This window comes from Cherax quadricarinatus, chromosome 3, assembly GCF_038502225.1.
Source record: "Cherax quadricarinatus isolate ZL_2023a chromosome 3, ASM3850222v1, whole genome shotgun sequence".
Classification (NCBI taxonomy): Eukaryota; Metazoa; Arthropoda; class Malacostraca; order Decapoda; family Parastacidae; genus Cherax; species Cherax quadricarinatus.
The window spans coordinates 16,514,765-16,532,806 of NC_091294.1; the positions used below are offsets into that span (position 1 = coordinate 16,514,765).

Here is an 18,042-nt window from a genome sequence, read left to right on the forward strand (position 1 = left end):
CCCACGGTGACTTATTTTGCAGAAACAAGCACCAGAAACAGTGATAATATGGAATGTACCGAATGTATCCTTAGATGCGCACACACTGCCTGGCTTGTAAACACTGGCACACACGGGGCAGTTCAGGCCACACGTGGACACGTCTTGTGCGAATCGCATCGAATACCGGGTTTTCGATCGGATACTGAGGCGAAATTTTTGCGTTAAAATGCATCGAATACCGGATTTATCGAATACCGATGCCATCGAATACCGCGGGTCCAATGTAATTGAAATATTACAAAAACTAACCCAATTCTAACAATTCCAGCTCACCCAGGCAAACCATAACCCATTATTACAACCCAGGATTCCAAATGGCCTGTTATCCCGGGTGTAATGGGAGCAAACTAAACACAGCAGAAAAAGTTAAGACTTATATTATCCTTCACCAATTTAGAACAGCAATATGTACACTATGTACAGTGATAAGTATAGTGCACTCCACGGTAAGCAAGGCAGAAATAGAAGCCACAAGATAGCAGACCGTGCTTCAACCAGCTCTAGAATGGGAATGACAAGGGCAGACAGGAGAGTGGTACCCACATAACCTCTGCAATTGCCAAAACCATCTTCTTATTGGCTAGAACCTGGTCACTAGTTGAACGACGGGGCCCCACCATCAACTCTTAGCAACCTGGTTCGCTGGTTGGGGGAGATAGCCTGTAAATGAGGGTGTGTACATGCGCTGAATAAAGGTTACGTACTCTTTGCATGCCACACCCCCACCCGGAGAAGGCTCAGGATTAGGCTGCCACCTCCCAGTGGTAACCGTGCCACCATGGCACAAAATAATGGGACCGCCTTTCCTCTCCACCATCCAACTCTTAGATAGAGCTCAGCTTTTCTTGTGACAAAAAGCCAAACCCTAAACTCAAAGTGAGACAGCAGTCAGTCAGGCTAGCATAGGTCCAAGATACAGGCGGACGGTAGCCCGCATCCCCTCATTAAAAAAAAACTCCACAGACTCCAGCAGGTTATCAATCAGAATAAGCTGTACCAGCTCCTCAAAGGTAGAGACACCACTTGCTTTATACCAGCTGGTAAAAGCTTTGGTTTGCTGTCTCACAAAGTCCACTAGGGATTGACCAAGCTGCCGCCTGCTTAATTTAAAAATCTTTCTATATTTGGCTGGGATACATGTATATGCTCCCAACACTGTGGTCTTCACTACTTTATAATCAGAAAATTCAGTGTCATTTAATGCTGACGTAAATTCCTGTGCCTTACCCAATAATGCTGTATGAACCAATGATGCCCAATGCTGTTCCGGCCACCTCAAGGCTCGAGCCTGATTTTCGAAGCTTTCGAAAAATTGTTCTGGTTCGGCCTCATTGAAGCGGGGAACAAGCTGTACTGCTTTTTGTAAACTAAAATCATTTACAGAATGCGAAAACTGCCTCCTTTCTCTTTCCCTATCAAATTCTTCCCTTGCGAATGCTCTCTGTTCCCTAGTTTGCTCAAGATTGATTTTTGCCAGCTCAAGTGCCAACGACGCTGATTCACCCTGAGACAACCCAGCTGCACTATAATGACCATTTTGCTCCGTAGGTGTATCATCTTCCTCCTGCGAGAACATAGTAGTTTTTGCCCTAGCTCCCGTAGAAGGAGGAGTCTGATGTGCCATCTCTTCTTCAATAAGTTTGTCAGCAATCAGTGAACACAGTTGCGCAGCTGTGAGAGTGCGTTTGTATTTAATGCCAATGGAACGAGCAATTTTCCAACAACGCTGTAGGGACAATTTAGGTAGGTTATGCAAAGTATATGCCGACACCAGACGTCTGACTCGTCTAGGTGGCATAAGTTATTCGTTATGCACAGTACGATTGCAGAATACCCCAACGTAACACGTTAATTAGCAGAACACGCTTAGCTATGCACAGTACGATTGCAGAATACACATACAAGCAAAGCTGACTGCAAAATTCTCCACACCGAACAGGTTAGTAACAACTGACATGCAAAATTTGTAAAGCAATGCCAGACAGCTACACTGTTCTAGAAGATTGACCGTAGCGAAGCGAGCACACCGAACAAGCTAATACGAGCTGTTGAACGATCACACAATAGCAAGGCTGACCATAACAAAACTGACAAAATTTGTAAAGCGTAGGCAAAGCTAATGCAATGCCAGACAGTAAGCTGCACAATGTTCCTGCTACGAGCTTCACCCTAAGCTCAACCGTTTCTCTAAGTCGAGCTCCAGATCCCGGACAGGCCCCCATATTACAACCCAGGATTCCAAATGGCCTGTTATCTCGGGTGTAATGGGAGCAAAATAAACACAGCAGAAAAAGTTAAGACTTATATTATCCTTCACCAATTTAGAACAGCAATATGTACACTATGTACAGTGATAAGTATAGTGCACTCCACGGTAAGCAAGGCAGAAATAGAAGCCACAAGATAGCAGACCATGCTTCAACCAGCTCTAGAATGGGAATGACAAGGGCAGACAGGAGAGTGGTACCCACATAACCTCTGCAGTTGCCAAAACCATCTTCTTATTGGCTAGAACCTGGTCACTAGTTGAACGACGGGGCCCCATCATCAACTCTTAGCAACCTGGTTCGCTGGTTGGGGGAGATAGCCTGTAAATGAGGGTGTGTACATACGCCGAATAAAGGTTACATACTCTTTGCATGCCACACCCATCACTCTTTTGCTAGGTCATGTAACTGTATTTGTGTATACCTGAACGAACAAACTTACTAGGGTTAATATTGGCTAAGTTAGGGCTAAGCTTGGTTAAGTTTGGTTAGGGTTAAGCTTGGCTAAGTTACGTTAGGAGCTTGGCCAAGTTAGGTTTACCTGCAGTTTACCTGGAGAGGGTTTCGGGTCAATGCCCCTGCAGCTCGGTCTGAGACCCGGCCTCGTGGTGGATCAGGGTTTAATCAACCAGGCTGTTACTGCTGGCCACACACAAACTGACATACAAACCTCAGTCTGGTTGGTCAGGTACTGAATTTATGTGGCTAAGTTAGGTTAGGGCTTGGCTAAATTAGGTTAGGGTCATGCTTGGCTAAGTTAGGTTAGGTTTGGTGAAGATAGGTTAGGTATGGATGCTGGTTATTTCTACCAGGCCTAAACATCCACTTGCAATAATACCAGACCCAGTCGTCAAAGACCAAAATGTTTGTTGCCTGAAACATCCTACATTCCTCTGTTTTAAACAGGAGTATAAGAGTAAACTCCATCTTATGTATCCCCTTGATCAACCCAGGTAACCAGCTCAATTAACAATCCCAGATGACCACCCTAAGTGATATGTTGCAGTGACTAGAGTTAGTAACTAATTCTGACTAGCATAAGTGTCCCTGTCTGCCAACCACTTTGAAGCTACTGTTAAAAAACACCTTACTTTGATGTGATCTTGACAATAATTTATTATGCCAAACATATTCTGAAACCCTGTCTTTCATCCAATATTGTCCCTGTACTTGTTCTATCCTTCTGTCAACTTAATTATTACTAGAAAGGCATTATTTTCTTGTATATAATCAGGTACTTAGCTTCATCTTTAATGTATCTTTAATTAGAATTTTTTATTAAATTACTGAATACTTTAATATAGTATAAACAAAGCATTCTTATTCTCATGTAATATGTGTGTCTCACTGTCTAGTATTTATAAGTTAATTTTAAGGCTGCCCAAAATGCTTTGCATAACAAGGGGCTTTCCTTAAAGTAGTTTATACATGTCAGTTACCATAATTGTATACTGTACAGAACACTGCTTATATGGAAATAAAGTTGTTTGCTTGTTTCAGTGATCACTCTGAGTGACCATCCCAGGGGGCTAGCCTAGGTGACCAGCCTAGTTGAGCAACAATTAAAGCCAAGACAAAAATGTTGGAGGAAGATGTTTACTATACTAGCACCAAGGAGGAGGATACAGAGGAGGAAGAAGAAGACACCACTGCCACTGCCAGGAATCTTAAAGTAAGTCCAACAAGATGACTTATAAGGAATAGCTTGCAGCTTTTCAATATCAATACATTATACATCAAAATCCATTCTAGAAATGTCTTTTTTGTCCCATACTAACACTCATTTACAAAAAAAAATCCTAAAACAGGAATTTATCCATTTAAATTGTAAGATATTTTCTCCTAATCTAGCCATTCTAGAGGGCATGACAATAGTAATCTCATAACAACAACTATGTAGACGAATGGTTCAGAGAACCGACAGATTGATAAATTAGACACATGTGCAACACTTGGGTATCTCCTCATTAGAGATACCCAAGTGTTGCACATGTGTCTAATTTATTAACAACAAGTAGATTACAGGTAGTAAGTTGGTAGACAGCAGCCACCCAGGGAAGTACTACCGTCCTGCCAGATGACTGTGAAACAGAAACCTGTAACTGTTTTGCATGATGGTAGGATTGCTGGTTTCTTTTTCTGTCTCATAAACATGCTAGATAACAGGGATATCTTGCTACTCCTACTTACACTTTGGTCACACTTCACACACACGCACATGCATATATATATTCATACATCTAGGTTTTTCTCCTTTTTCTAAATAGCTCTTGTTCTTCTTTATCTCTTCTATTGTCCATGGGGAAGTGGAAAAGAATCTTTCCTCCGTAAGCCATGCATGTCGTATGAGGCGACTAAAATGCCGGGAGCAATGGGCTAGTAACCCCTTCTCCTGTAGACATTTACTAAAAAAGAGAAGAAAAACTTTATAAAACTGGGATGCTTGAATGTGCGTGGATGTAGTGCGGATGACAAGAAACAGATGATTGCTGATTTTATGAATGAAAAGAAGTTGGATGTCCTGACCCTAAGCGAAACAAAGCTGAAGGGGGTAGGGGAGCTTCGGTGGGGGGAAATAAATGGGATTAAATCTGGAGTATCTGAGAGAGTTAGAGCAAAGGAAGGGGTAGTAGTAATGTTGAAGGATCAGTTATGGAAGGAGAAAAGAGAATATGAATGTGTAAATTCAAGAATTATGTGGATTAAAGTAAAGGTTGGATGTGAAAAGTGGGTCATAATAAGCGTGTATGCACCTGGAGAAGAGAGGAATGTAGAGGAGAGAGAGAGATTTTGGGAGATGTTAAGTGAATGTATAGGAGCCTTTGAACCAAGTGAGAGAGTAATTGTGGTAGGGGACCTGAATGCTAAAGTAGGAGAAACTTTTAGAGAGGGTGTGGTAGGTAAGTTTGAGGTGCCAGGGGTAAATGAAAATGGGAGCCCTTTGATTGAACTTTGTATAGAAAGGGGTTTAGTTATAGGTAATACATATTTTAAGAAAAAAGAGGATAAATAAGTATACAAGATATGATGTAGGGCGAAATGACAGTAGTTTGTTGGATTATGTATTGGTAGATAAAAGACTGTTGAGTAGACTTCAGGATGTACATGTTTATAGAGGGGCCACAGATATATCAGATCACTTTCTAGTTGTAGCTACACTGAGAGTAAAACGTAGATGGGATACAAGGAGAATAGAAGCATCAGGGAAGAGAGAGGTGAAGGTTTATAAACTAAAAGAGGAGGCAGTTAGGGTAAGATATAAACAGCTATTGGAGGATAGATGGGCTAATGAGAGCATAGGCAATGGGTTCGAAGAGGTATGGGGTAGGTTTAAAAATGTAGTGTTGGAGTGTTCAGCAGAAGTTTGTGGTTACAGGAAGGTGGGTGCGGGAGGGAAGAGGAGCGATTGGTGGAATGATGATGTAAAGAGAGTAGTAAGGGAGAAAAAGTTAGCATATGAGAAATTTTTACAAAGTAGAAGTGATGCAAGGAGGGAAGAGTATATGGAGAAAAAGAGAGAGGTTAAGAGAGTGGTGAAGCAATGTAAAAAGAGAGCAAATGAGAGAGTGGGTGAGATGTTATCAACAAATTTTGTTGAAAATAAGAAAAAGTTTTGGAGTGAGATTAACAAGTTAAGGAAGCCTAGAGAACAAATGGATTTGTCAGTTAAAAATAGGAGAGGAGAGTTATTAAATGGAGAGTTAGAGGTATTGGGAAGATGGAGGGAATATTTTGAGGAATTGTTAAATGTTGATGAAGATAGGGAAGCTGTGATTTCGTGTATAGGGCAAGGAGGAATAACATCTTGTAGGAGTGAGGAAGAGCCAGTTGTGAGTGTGGGGGAAGTTCATGAGGCAGTAGGTAAAATGAAAGGGATTAAGGCAGCCAGGATTGATGGGATCAAGATAGAAATGTTAAAAGCAGGTGGGGGTATAGTTTTGGAGTGGTTGGTGCAATTATTTAATAAATGTATGGAAGAAGGTAAGGTACCTAGGGATTAGCAGAGAGCATGCATAGTTCCTTTGTATAAAGGCAAAGGGGGACAAAAGCGAGTGCAAAAATTATAGGGGGATAAGTTTGTTGAGTATACCTGGTAAAGTGTATGATAGAGTTATTATTGAAAGAATTAAGAGTAAGACGGAGAATAGGATTGCAGATGAACAAGGAGGCTTTAGGAAAGGTAGGGGGTGTGTGGACCAGGTGTTTACAGTGAAACACATAAGTGAACAGTATTTAGATAAGGCTAAAGAGGTCTTTGTGGCATTTATGGATTTGGAAAAGGCATATGACAGGGTGGATAGGGGAGCAATGTGGCAGATGTTGCAGTTATATGGTGTAGGAGGTAGGTTACTGAAAGCAGTGAAGAGTTTTTACGAGGATAGTGAGGCTCAAGTTAGAGTATGTAGGAAAGAGGGAAATTATTTCCCAGTAAAAGTAGGCCTTAGACAAGGATGTGTGATGTCACCGTGGTTGTTTAATATATTTATAGATGGGGTTGTAAGAGAAGTAAATGCGAGGGTCTTGGCAAGAGGCGTGGAGTTAAAAGATAAAGAATCACACATAAAGTGGGAGTTGTCACAGTTGCTCTTTGCTGATGACACTGTGCTCTTGGGAGATTCTGAAGAGAAGTTGCAGAGATTGGTGGATGAATTTGGTAGGGTATGCAAAAGAAGAAAATTAAAAGTGAATACAGGAAAGAGTAAGGTTATGAGAATAACAAAAAGATTAGGTGATGATAGATTGGATATCAGATTGGAGGGAGAGAGTATGGAGGAGGTGAATGTATTCAGATATTTTGGAGTGGACGTGTCAGCGGATGGGTCTATGAAAGATGAGGTGAATCATAGAATTGATGAGGGGAAAAGGGTGAGTGGTGCACTTAGGAGTCTGTGGAGACAAAGAACTTTGTCCTTGGAGGCAAAGAGGGGAATGTATGAGAGTATAGTTTTACCAACGCTCTTATATGGGTGTGAAGCATGGGTGATGAATGTTGCAGCGAGGAGAAGGCTGGAGGCAGTGGAGATGTCATGTCTGAGGGCAATGTGTGGTGTGAATATAATGCAGAGAATTCGTAGTTTGGAAGTTAGGAGGAGGTGCGGGATTACCAAAACTGTTGTCCAGAGGGCTGAGGAAGGGTTGTTGAGGTGGTTCGGACATGTAGAGAGAATGGAGCGAAACAGAATGACTGCAAGAGTGTATCAGTCTGTAGTGGAAGGAAGGCGGGGTAGGGGTCGGCCTAGGAAAGGTTGGAGGGAGGGGGTAAAGGAGGTTTTGTGTGCGAGGGGCTTGGACTTCCAGCAGGCATGCGTGAGCGTGTTTGATAGGAGTGAATGGAGACGAATGGTTTTTAATACTTGACGTGCTGTTGGAGTGTGAGCAAAGTAACATTTATGAAGGGGTTCAGGGAAACCGGCAGGCCGGACTTGAGCCCTGGAGATGGGAAGTACAGTGCCTGCACTCTGAAGGAGGGGTGTTAATATTGCAGTTTAAAAACTGTAGTGTAAAGCACCCTTCTGGCAAGACAGTGATGGAGTGAATGATGGTGAAAGTTTTTCTTTTTCGGGCCACCCTGCCCTAGTTGGAATCGGCCAGTGTGATAATAATAAAATAAAGATATGATTTGACAACATTAAGGCAATTGAAGGAGGTATCCTCAAGTTTCACTTCTATTCCTGTAGCTTTCCAGTCCCTTGAGATACGACCTGTCCCTTGGTCGATTTTTTGCTCTGAGTTACGAGCCAACATTTGAGTTATGAGCCAGCTTCCCCCTCCCTCTTCCCCCTCAACCCAAAACCTGGACACCTCGCTTGTTTATTTATGATTTCATGCTTTAATTCCATGGAAATCATTTTCTTTTTCTTCTCAGCAATAATAATAATAATAATATAAATTACAGTCAAGTCACTCAGTCAGTCAGGTCACTCAATAAGTCAGTCAAGTCATTCAGTAAGTCAGTCCAGTCACTCAGTAAATCAGTCAAGTTATTCAGTAAGTCAGTCAAGTCATTCAGTAAGTCAGTCAGTCAAGTCAGTCAGTAAGTCAGTCAAGTCACTCAGTAAGTCAGTCAAGTCACTCAATAAGTCAGTCAAGTCATTCAGTAAGTCAGTCAAGTCATTCAGTAAGTCAGTCTAGTCATTCAGTAAGTCAGTCAAGTCATTCAGTAAGTGAGTAAAATCAATAAGTTAGTCAAGTCATTCAGTAAGTCAGTCAAATCACTCATTAAGTCAGTCAGTTACTCAGTAAGTCAGTCAAGTCACTCTGTAGACAGCTTGTACTGTGCATAGACAGCCTATGCTGTCTGCCAGCTGAGTTCATATTTTGCACCATGCTGGTGCTGCCACCTCTAGGCCTACCACTTCAGTATGCCCACACCTGCCTCTCCCTCACTCTCTCAGCGGCCTTCACTCAGACAACAATTTTACTCCTCTCTCCATCGCGGGCATGGCCGGGACACACTGCCTGTATACCCCACGACATTGCAAATAAAGTAAGAAGCCTCCGAAGCCTTATAATTACTCTCCGCTACGATACTACGTGCCGCAAACTGCCCTTCTCACACTATACCATTCACTTATATATCCATACCTCACCTATGCTATCTGTGCTTGGGGTTCAACTGCAGCAACACACCTAAAGCCAATAATAACCCAACAAAAAGCCGCAGTAAGAATAATCACTAAATCCCATCCCTGGCAACACCCTCCCCCCACTCTTCATAGATTCAAAGTTTATTCTCTATAAAGATTACAGTGTTGAATTTACAGAATTTGGTTGTTGTGTGGTTTACATGTAGTTAAATAATGATTACAGAGTGTACCACTAGAACGCCTAGCATGGCTAGGCATTTCGGGCAGACTTAGTTTAATTCTTTATTTTAAAATATTACAGATTATGAGGTAAGTTGGTATTATGGCTAAGTGACTAAATACTAGTTTGTGAGTTTAGCAATGTGAATGCTTTTGTTTTGGCACAGTACATAGTTTCAGTATTGGAGTATCATAGGATTCATTATTTTAAGATTGAGATTAATATTTCTGTTTATGGTCAAATGGGTGAGTGAGTGTAAGTGTGAACCACCAGGTGGTATTCGTGTAGTTAGTTGATGGGGTTTATCAGGGAGATAAGATGTTTTCTAATGGTAGTTTTGAAGGTGATGAATGTGTCTGCAGTTCTAGACTTCTCAGGCAGGGTGTTCCAGATTTTAGGGCCTTTGACATACATGGAATTTTTGTAAATGTTTAGTCGGACATGTGGAATGCCGTAGAGATGTTTGTGTCTGGTGTTATGCCTGTGGGTTCTGTCACAACTATCAAGAAAGCGTTTTAGGTCAAGGTTGATATTGGAGTTTAAGGTCCTGTAGATGTAGATTGCACAGTTGTAAGTGTGGATGTACTGAACAGGGAGTAAGTTTAGATCTATGAAGAGTGGGGGGGTGTGTTGCCAGGGATGGGATTTAGTGATTATTCTTACTGCAGCTTTTTGTTGGGTTATTATTGGCTTTAGGTGTGTTGCTGCAGTTGATCCCCAAGCACAAATAGCATAGGTGAGGTATGGATAAATAAGTGAGTGGTATAGTGTGAGAAGGGCATTTTGCGGTACGTAGTATCGTATCTTGGAGAGGATCCCAACTGTTTTGGATACTTTTTTGGTTATGTGTTGGATATGGGTGCTGAAATTCAGGTTGTTATCAAGGTAGAGGCCTAGGAATTTGCCCTCATTATGTCTGGTAATTAGAGTGTTGTCGATCTTAATGTTAATTTGTGCATCTCCTGCTCTGCTACCAAACATAATATAGTAGGTTTTGTCAGTGTTAAGCGTAAGTTCATTGGCTGTCATCTAAGTCGATATTTTGATCAGCTCCTCGTTAACAATGGTGTTGAGGGTGGCAAGATTAGGGTGAGAGATGACGTAAGTCGTGTCGTCAGCAAAGAGAATGGGTTTCAGGTGTTGGGATACGTTTGGAAGATCATTGATGTATATGACGAAGAGCAGGGGACCAAGGACACTTCCCTGCAGAACTCCAGTATCAAGTGGCCGAGTTGTTGATGCTGTGTCTTTAATGGTAACATACTGATAACTATTAGTAAGGTAAGATTTGAAATAAGCAAGCGCATGGCCTCTTATACCGTAATGGTCAAGTTTGTGGAGTAGGATGTTGTGGTCTACTGTGTCAAAAGCTTTTCTTAGGTCAATAAAAATTCCTTGTGGATATTCCTTATTTTCCAATGCTGTGTAAAGCAGATCTAGCATTTTTATGATTGCATCATTAGTGCTTTTATTTTTCCTAAATCCAAATTGGCAGGGGTTGAGTATGTTTTGTGCTGTTATAAATGAATATACAGTGGACCCCCGCTTAACGATCACCTCCAAATGCGACCAATTATGTAAGTGTATTTATGTAAGTGCGTTTGTACGTGTATGTTTGGGGGTCTGAAATGGACTAATCTACTTCACAATATTCCTTATGGGAAAAAATTCGGTCAGTACTGGCACCTGAACATACTACTGGAATGAAAAAAGTTCGTTAACCGGGGGTCCACTGTAGTCTCCTGTGCACGAGTTTCTCAAAGGTTTTGGATAGCAATGGTAAGTTTGATATTGGCCTATAGTTGTTTAAGTCGATCTAAACTTACTCCCTGTTCAGTACATCCACACTTACTACTGTGCAATCTACATCTACAGGACCTTAAATTCCAATATTAACCTTGACCTAAAATGCTTTCTTGATAGTTGTGACAGAACCCACAGGCACAAAACCAGACACAAACATCTCTATGACATTCCACGTGTCCGACTAAACCTTTACAAAAATTCAATGTATGTCAAAGGCCCTAAAATCTGGAACACCCTACCTGAAAATTCCAAAACTGCAGACACATTCATCACCTTCAAAACTACCATCAGAAAACATCTTATCTCCCTGATACACCCTGTCAACTAATAATACGAATACCACCTGGTGGTTCACACTTACACTCACTCACCCATTTGACCATAAACAGAAATATCAATCTCAATCTCAAAATAATGAATCTTAACTAGTCATAAGTTGGCCTGTGATACTCCAATACTGAAACTACGTATAGTGCCAAAACAAAAGCATTCACATTGCTAAACTCACAACTAGTATTTAGTCACTTAGCCATAATACCAACTTATCTCATAATTTTGTAACATTTTAAACCTAAGATTTAATATAAGTCTGCCCGAAATGCCTAGCCATGCTAGGCGTTCTAGTGGTACACTCTGTAATTATTATTTTACTACATGTAAACCACAATAGGTAGTAGGTTGGTAGACAGCAACCGCCCAGGGAGGTACTACCGTCCTGCCAAGTGAATGTAAAACTGAAGCCTGTAACTGTTTTACACGATGGTAGGATTGCTGGTGTCTTTTTTTTTCTGTCTCATACACATGCAAGATTTCAGGTATGTCTTGCTACTTCTACTTACACTTAGGTCACACTACACATACATGTACAAGCATATATATACACACACCCCTTTGGGTTTTCTTCTATTTTCTTTCTAGTTCTTGTTCTTGTTTATTTCCTCTTACCTCCATGGGGAAGTGGAACAGAATTCTTCCTCCGTAAGCCATGCGTGTTGTAAGAGGCGACTAAAATGCCGGGAGCAAGGGGCTAGTAACCTCTTCTCCTGTATATATTACTAAATGCAAAAGGAGAAACATTCGTTTTTCCTTTTGGGCCACCCCGCCTCGGTGGGATACGGCCGGTGTGTTAAAAAAAAAAAAAAAAAAAATGTAAACCACACAATAGCCAAATTCTGTAAACTCAGCAATGTAATACTTATAGAGAATAAAGTTTGAATTTGAATTTGAATTTGAATTTGAAAGAATGACACCAATAAACCCGTAAACAACTCAGTAAGTCAGTCAAGTCATTTGGTAAGTCAGTCAGGTCACTCAGTAAGTCAGGTCATTCAGCAGAAATCGTACACCAAATCCAGTCATTCCTGGAGTGGAACCACAGTCGATGGCCTCCATTCCAAACCAACAGATACAGATACTAATGCCGGAAAAAAAATCCCCCCCCCAGTACCAACATTACCACCAGTCCGATGACATTCTTCTTTGCAAATATACAGGGTCTAAAGCCAGCAACAAACAACAAAATACCTTTCATCTGTGGACTGCTTGCAGAGGCAAAGGCAATGTTCGCGGCTTTCACTGAGACCCACATAAAGGATCACTTGGACAACGAAATATGGATCCCAGGTTACAACCTATACAGATGTGACAGAGTGAACAGGCAAAAGGGGGGGGTTGGCCTGTACATTGCAGAGTCACTTGTTTGCACAGAACTGCTTAATGCCTCAAATGATGTAGTGGAAGTTTTAGTCATTGTGGTAGTCTACAAGCCTCCGGATGCAACATCCCAGCAATTCCAGGAACAGCTGTTAAAAATTGACCACTGTCTGGAAAATCTTCCAGCTCCTGCACCCAACATCTTGCTCCTGGGGGATTTCAACTTAAGGCACCTAAAATGGAGGAATATAGCAAATAATATTGTTGCAGTAATAACACCAGGAGGCAGCTCTGATGAAAACTCACACTCACATGAGCTTTTAAATCTCTGCACAAAATTCAATTTAAACCAGCAAATAATAGAGCCTACTAGACTGGAGAATACACTAGACCTCATCTTCACTAACAATGATGATCTGATAAGAAATGTCACCATATCAAAAAAGTATACTCAGATCACAACATAATTGAGGTTCAGACATGTATGCGTGGAGCCCCAGACCGACATAATGAGATTAGTCACGAGGGGGCATTCATCAAATTCAACTTCAATAACAAAAACATAAAGTGGGACAAAGTAAACCAAGTCCTAACCGATATAAGCTGGGAAGATATACTAAGCAACACAAACCCCAACTTTTGCCTAGAACAGATTAACTTGGTGGCACTCGATGTATGCACAAGGCTTATTCCTCTAAGAAAAAGGAGGAGTAGATGTAAAATAGAAAGAGATAGGCGCTCCCTTTACAGGCGACGGAAAAGAATAACAGAGTGGCTAAAAGAGGTCAATATATCTGAAATGCGTAGGGAGACACTTGTCAGAGAAATAGCAAGCATCGAGCTTAAGCTAAAGGAATCTTATGGGAGTCAGGAATCGCGGGAAGAACTAAAAGCCATAAATGAAATCGAAAGAAACCCAAAGTATTTCTTCTCCTATGCCAAATCAAAGCCGAGAACAACTTCCAGTATTGGGCCCCTACTTAAACAAGATGGGTCCTACACAGATGACAGCAAGGAAATGAGTGAGCTACTCAAGTCCCAATATGACTCAGTTTTTAGCAAGCCGCTAACCAGACTGAGAGTCGAAGATCAAAATGAATTTTTTATGGGAGAGCCACAGAATTTGGTTAACACAAGCCTATCCAATGTTATCCTGACGCCAAATGACTTCGAACAGGCGATAAATGACATGCCCATGCACTCTGTCCTAGGGCCAGACTCATGGAACTCCGTGTTCATCAAGAACTGCAAGAAGCCCCTATCACGAGCCTTTACCATCCTATGGAGAGGGAGCATGGACACGGGGGTCGTCCCACAGTTACTAAAAACAACAGACATAGCCCCACTCCACAAAGGGGGCAGTAAAGCAACAGCAAAGAACTACAGACCGATAGCACTAACATCCCATATCATAAAAATCTTTGAAAGGGTCCTAAGAAGCAAGATCACCACCCATCTAGAAACCCATCAGTTACACAACCCAGGGCAACATGGGTTTAGAACAGGTTGCTCCTGTCTGTCTCACCTATTGGATCACTACGACAAGGTTCTAGATGCACTAGAAGACAAAAAGAATGCAGATGTAATATATACAGACATTGCAAAAGCCTTCGACAAGTGTGACCATGGCGTAATAGCGCATAAAATGCGTGCTAAAGGAATAGCAGGAAAAGTTGGTAGATGGATCTATAATTTCCTCACAAACAGAACACAAAGAGTAGTAGTCAACAGAGTAAAGTCCGAGGCAGCTACGGTGAAAAGCTCTGTTCCACAAGGCACAGTACTCGCTCCCATCTTGTTCCTCATCCTCATATCTGACATAGACAAGGTTGTCAGCCACAGCACTGTGTCTTCCTTTGCAGATGACACCTGAATCTGCATGACAGTGTCTTCCATTGCAGACAGTGCAAGGCTCCAGGCGGACATCAACCAAATCTTTCAGTGGGCTGCAGAAAACAATATGAAGTTCAACGATGAGAAATTTCAATTACTCAGATATGGTAAACACGAGGAAATTAAATCTTCATCAGAGTAGAAAACAAATTCTGGCGACAAAATAGAGCGAAACACCAACGTCAAAGACCTGGGAGTGATCATGTCGGAGGATCTCACCTTCAAGGACCATAACATTGTATCAATCGCATCTGCTAGAAAAATGACAGGATGGATAATGAGAACCTTCAAAACTAGGGAGGCCAAGCCCATGATGACACTCTTCAGGTCACTTGTTCTATCTAGGCTGGAATATTCCTGCACACTAACAGCACCTTTCAAGGCAGGTGAAATTGCTGACCTAGAAAATGTACAGAGAACCTTCACGGCGCGCATAAAGGAGATAAAACACCTCAATTACTGGGAGCGCTTGAGGTACCTAAACCTGTATTCCCTGGAACGCAGGAGGGAGAGATACATGATTATATACACCTGGAAAATCCTAGAGGGACTAGTACCGAACTTGCACACGAAAATCACTCACTACGAAAGCAAAAGACATGGCAGACGATGCAACATCCCCCCAATGAAAAGCAGGGGTGTCACTAGCACGTTAAGAGACCATACAATAAGTGTCAGGGGCCCGAGACTGTTCAACTGCCTCCCAGCATACATTAGGGGGATTACCAACAGACCCCTGGCAGTCTTCAAGCTGGCACTGGACAAGCACCTAAAGTCGGTTCCTGACCAGCCGGGCTGTGGCTCGTGTGCAGCCAGCAGTAACAGCCTGGTTGATCAGGTTCTGATCCACCAGGAGGCCTGGTCACAGACCGGGCCACGGGGGCGTTGACCCCCGGAACTCTCTCCAGGTAAACTCAGGTAAGTAAGTCAGTCAGTTAAGTCATTCAGTCAGTCAAGTCGCTCAGTAAGTCACTCAGGTCATTCAGTCGGTCAGTCAAGTCACTCAATAAGTCAGTCAGTCATTCAGTAAGTCAGGTCATTCAGTAAGTCAGTTAAGTCACTCTGTATGCCAGTAAAGCCACTCAGTAAGTCAGTCAAGTCACTCAGTAAGTCATTCAGTCAGTCAGTCAAGTCACTCAGCAAGTCAGTCAGTCAGTCATTCAGTAAGTCAGTCATTCAGTAAGTCAGTCATTCAGTAAGTTAGTCATTCAGTTAGTCATTCAGTCACACAAACTCATGTTAACCTCTTTTTCTGTTTACAAAGTAACACTTCAGTTACGGCTACAGGTTATCTCGTCTAATATCTTTGTTAATTCTAAGACTTAAGTGCTTATATCTCTTCGTACCACTTTCAGCAACACTAGTATGGCTACTAGGTGTCATGATTGCTTGGTGGATACAAGATATAGTAATTAAAATATAACACAAGTGACAAACACAGCTGCCTGGTAGCAGAGAAAGACTGGACAAGTATGAATTATGAATGCTGGGATGGTGGGGGGTGGTGTCGGGGAGTGATAGGGGATGGCTCCCCGGCGGCTCCACAACAAGGTGGCCACTTGAGCAAAAGAGAATTTTTTTCCCTTTCCACAAACTGAACCATGTTAAATTAATTATACGACGTGTTACATAAAATTGTGCAGCAATTCTTCAATGGCGGTCTACTGTATTATTATAATAATGATAGAGCTAAAATTCCCTAAATTAATAATAATAATAATTGTTTCTTTCTTTCAACACACCGGCTGTATCCCACCGAGGCGGGGTGGCCCAATAGGAAAAACGAAAGTTTCTCCTTTTACATTTAGTAATATATACAGGAGAAGAGGTTACTAGCCCCTTGCTCCCGGCATTTTAGTCGCCTCTTACAACACGCATGGCTTACGGAGAAAGAATTCTGTTCCACTTCCCCATGGAGATAAGAGGAAATAAACAAGAATAAGAACTAGAAAGAAAATAGAAGAAAACCCAGAGGGGTGTGTACTATATATATGCTTGCACATGTATATGTAGTGTGATCTAAGTGTAAGTAGAAGTAGCAAGACGTACCTGAAATCTTGTATGTTCATGAGACAGAAAAAAGGACACCAGCAATCCTACCATCATGTAAAACAATTACAGGCTTTTGTTTGACACTCACTTGGCAGGACGGTAGTACCTCCCTGGGCAGTTGCTGTCTACCAACCTACTACCTATAAATAATAATAATTATTATTATTATTATAATGATAGAGCTTCAGTTCCCTAAATTAATAATGATAATAATAATAATAATGATAGAGCTTCAGTTCTCTAAATTAATAAATTTGGGGTGCCAGGGGTAAATGAAAATGGGGAGCCTTTAAGGGGGAAGCTGGTATATTGGTCCATATATGGTTAATTATGGTTGCATTTGTCTCAGTGAGCCTGGTTGGTTTAGTTATTGTTGGTATGAGAAGTGTGTTGTTCATATTGTTGATGAAATCAGTTACAGGTTGATCATCTGATAGGCCAAGGTTGATATTGAAGTCTCCAGCTAAGAGAAGGTGGTGCTTGTTCATTTGTCTGTTTGTTATTAGTGTATTTAATTTCTCACTGAAATTTGGGATGTTTGTGTGGGGCATCCAGTAAATGGCACTGACTGTTATAGGAGTCTTAAGGTTTTTTGCAGTAAAATTAGCAAAAATATATTTTCCATATTCATCACTATAGCAAGTGGTGCTAATACAAGATAGTTGATTAGATTGCAATACCATCTCCAACTTGGTATGGTCTGCAGTTGAGGATTGCTGTGTATCCTGGTAGTGGGTAGATATCAGTTGTCCTGCTTAAGCCAGGTCTCAGTGAGAATAATGCAGGAGAAGGGTGTCTTTAGGGGATCAAGGAGTGCCAGGAGGTCATCATAGTGTTTGCTTAAGGACCTGATGTTGTAATTAAGAACTGTTAGACTTTTAGCAGTGTTTAGGGTAGTTCTGGGTTGTGATGCTGTGTAATAAAGGCAGTTATTTTCCAATAAATTTTGATTGGATGTTAGATTGTGTAGGTTTAGATCAGGGTCGACGTGATCATTCATCTTTTAGGTTTATATAGTAATTCTTTATATCATGTATAGTGTGGCGAGTTCTAGTACTGGTATCTGTAGTAGTGGGATGTTTGGACAAGTATATAGCTAATGCACATTGGTCAAATAGAGTGTAGTAACTAATAGACATAATGAATTTAGTGTTGACCATGTATTGAGCTAGAATGAACTAAAGAACAACTAGGTATAAACTAATAAGATAAAATTACAAATTAAAATAGCACCAGACTATCGCTTGTAATTGCACTAAGGCTGACATGAACTAAAGTATAACTAGATATAAATTGATAAGATAAAATTACAAATTAAAGTAGCAAAAGTATAATAAAATAAAAAATGGCAATGATATTGTTGTAAGTAATATGATACAGGTCCTCCACCACAAATCTGGAATCATTGGGACCTGTAGTGTGCCGGATTACTGAGTTTGCCGGATTACAGAGTGGTTAGGTTAGAATACACTTAATAAAATTAACCAACTTGACTTGCACAAAGTTCATTGAACATCGGCAA

At 41.3% G+C, this 18,042-nt stretch overlaps 2 protein-coding genes across 6 annotated transcripts in view; one reads left to right on the forward strand and one right to left on the reverse strand.

The window, feature by feature from the left end:
• LOC128684112 (organic cation transporter protein-like) overlaps nt 1-18,042 on the reverse strand; it is a 664,663-nt gene that overhangs the window by 303,171 nt on the left and 343,450 nt on the right. The window lies entirely within an intron of this gene.
• Nucleotides 1-18,042, forward strand: part of LOC128706567 (uncharacterized) — a 71,045-nt gene that overhangs the window by 5,022 nt on the left and 47,981 nt on the right. For 4 of the 5 annotated variants that reach the window (XM_070090357.1, XM_070090394.1, XM_070090377.1 and 1 more), the window contains exon 2: nt 3,810-3,981. In XM_070090357.1, coding sequence (XP_069946458.1) covers nt 3,889-3,981 — 93 coding nt within the window. In that variant the 5' untranslated portion in view covers nt 3,810-3,888. Of the gene's footprint in view, nt 1-3,792; nt 3,982-18,042 lie in introns of all 5 variants that reach the window. The other variant, XM_070090367.1, reaches the window with a different exon arrangement.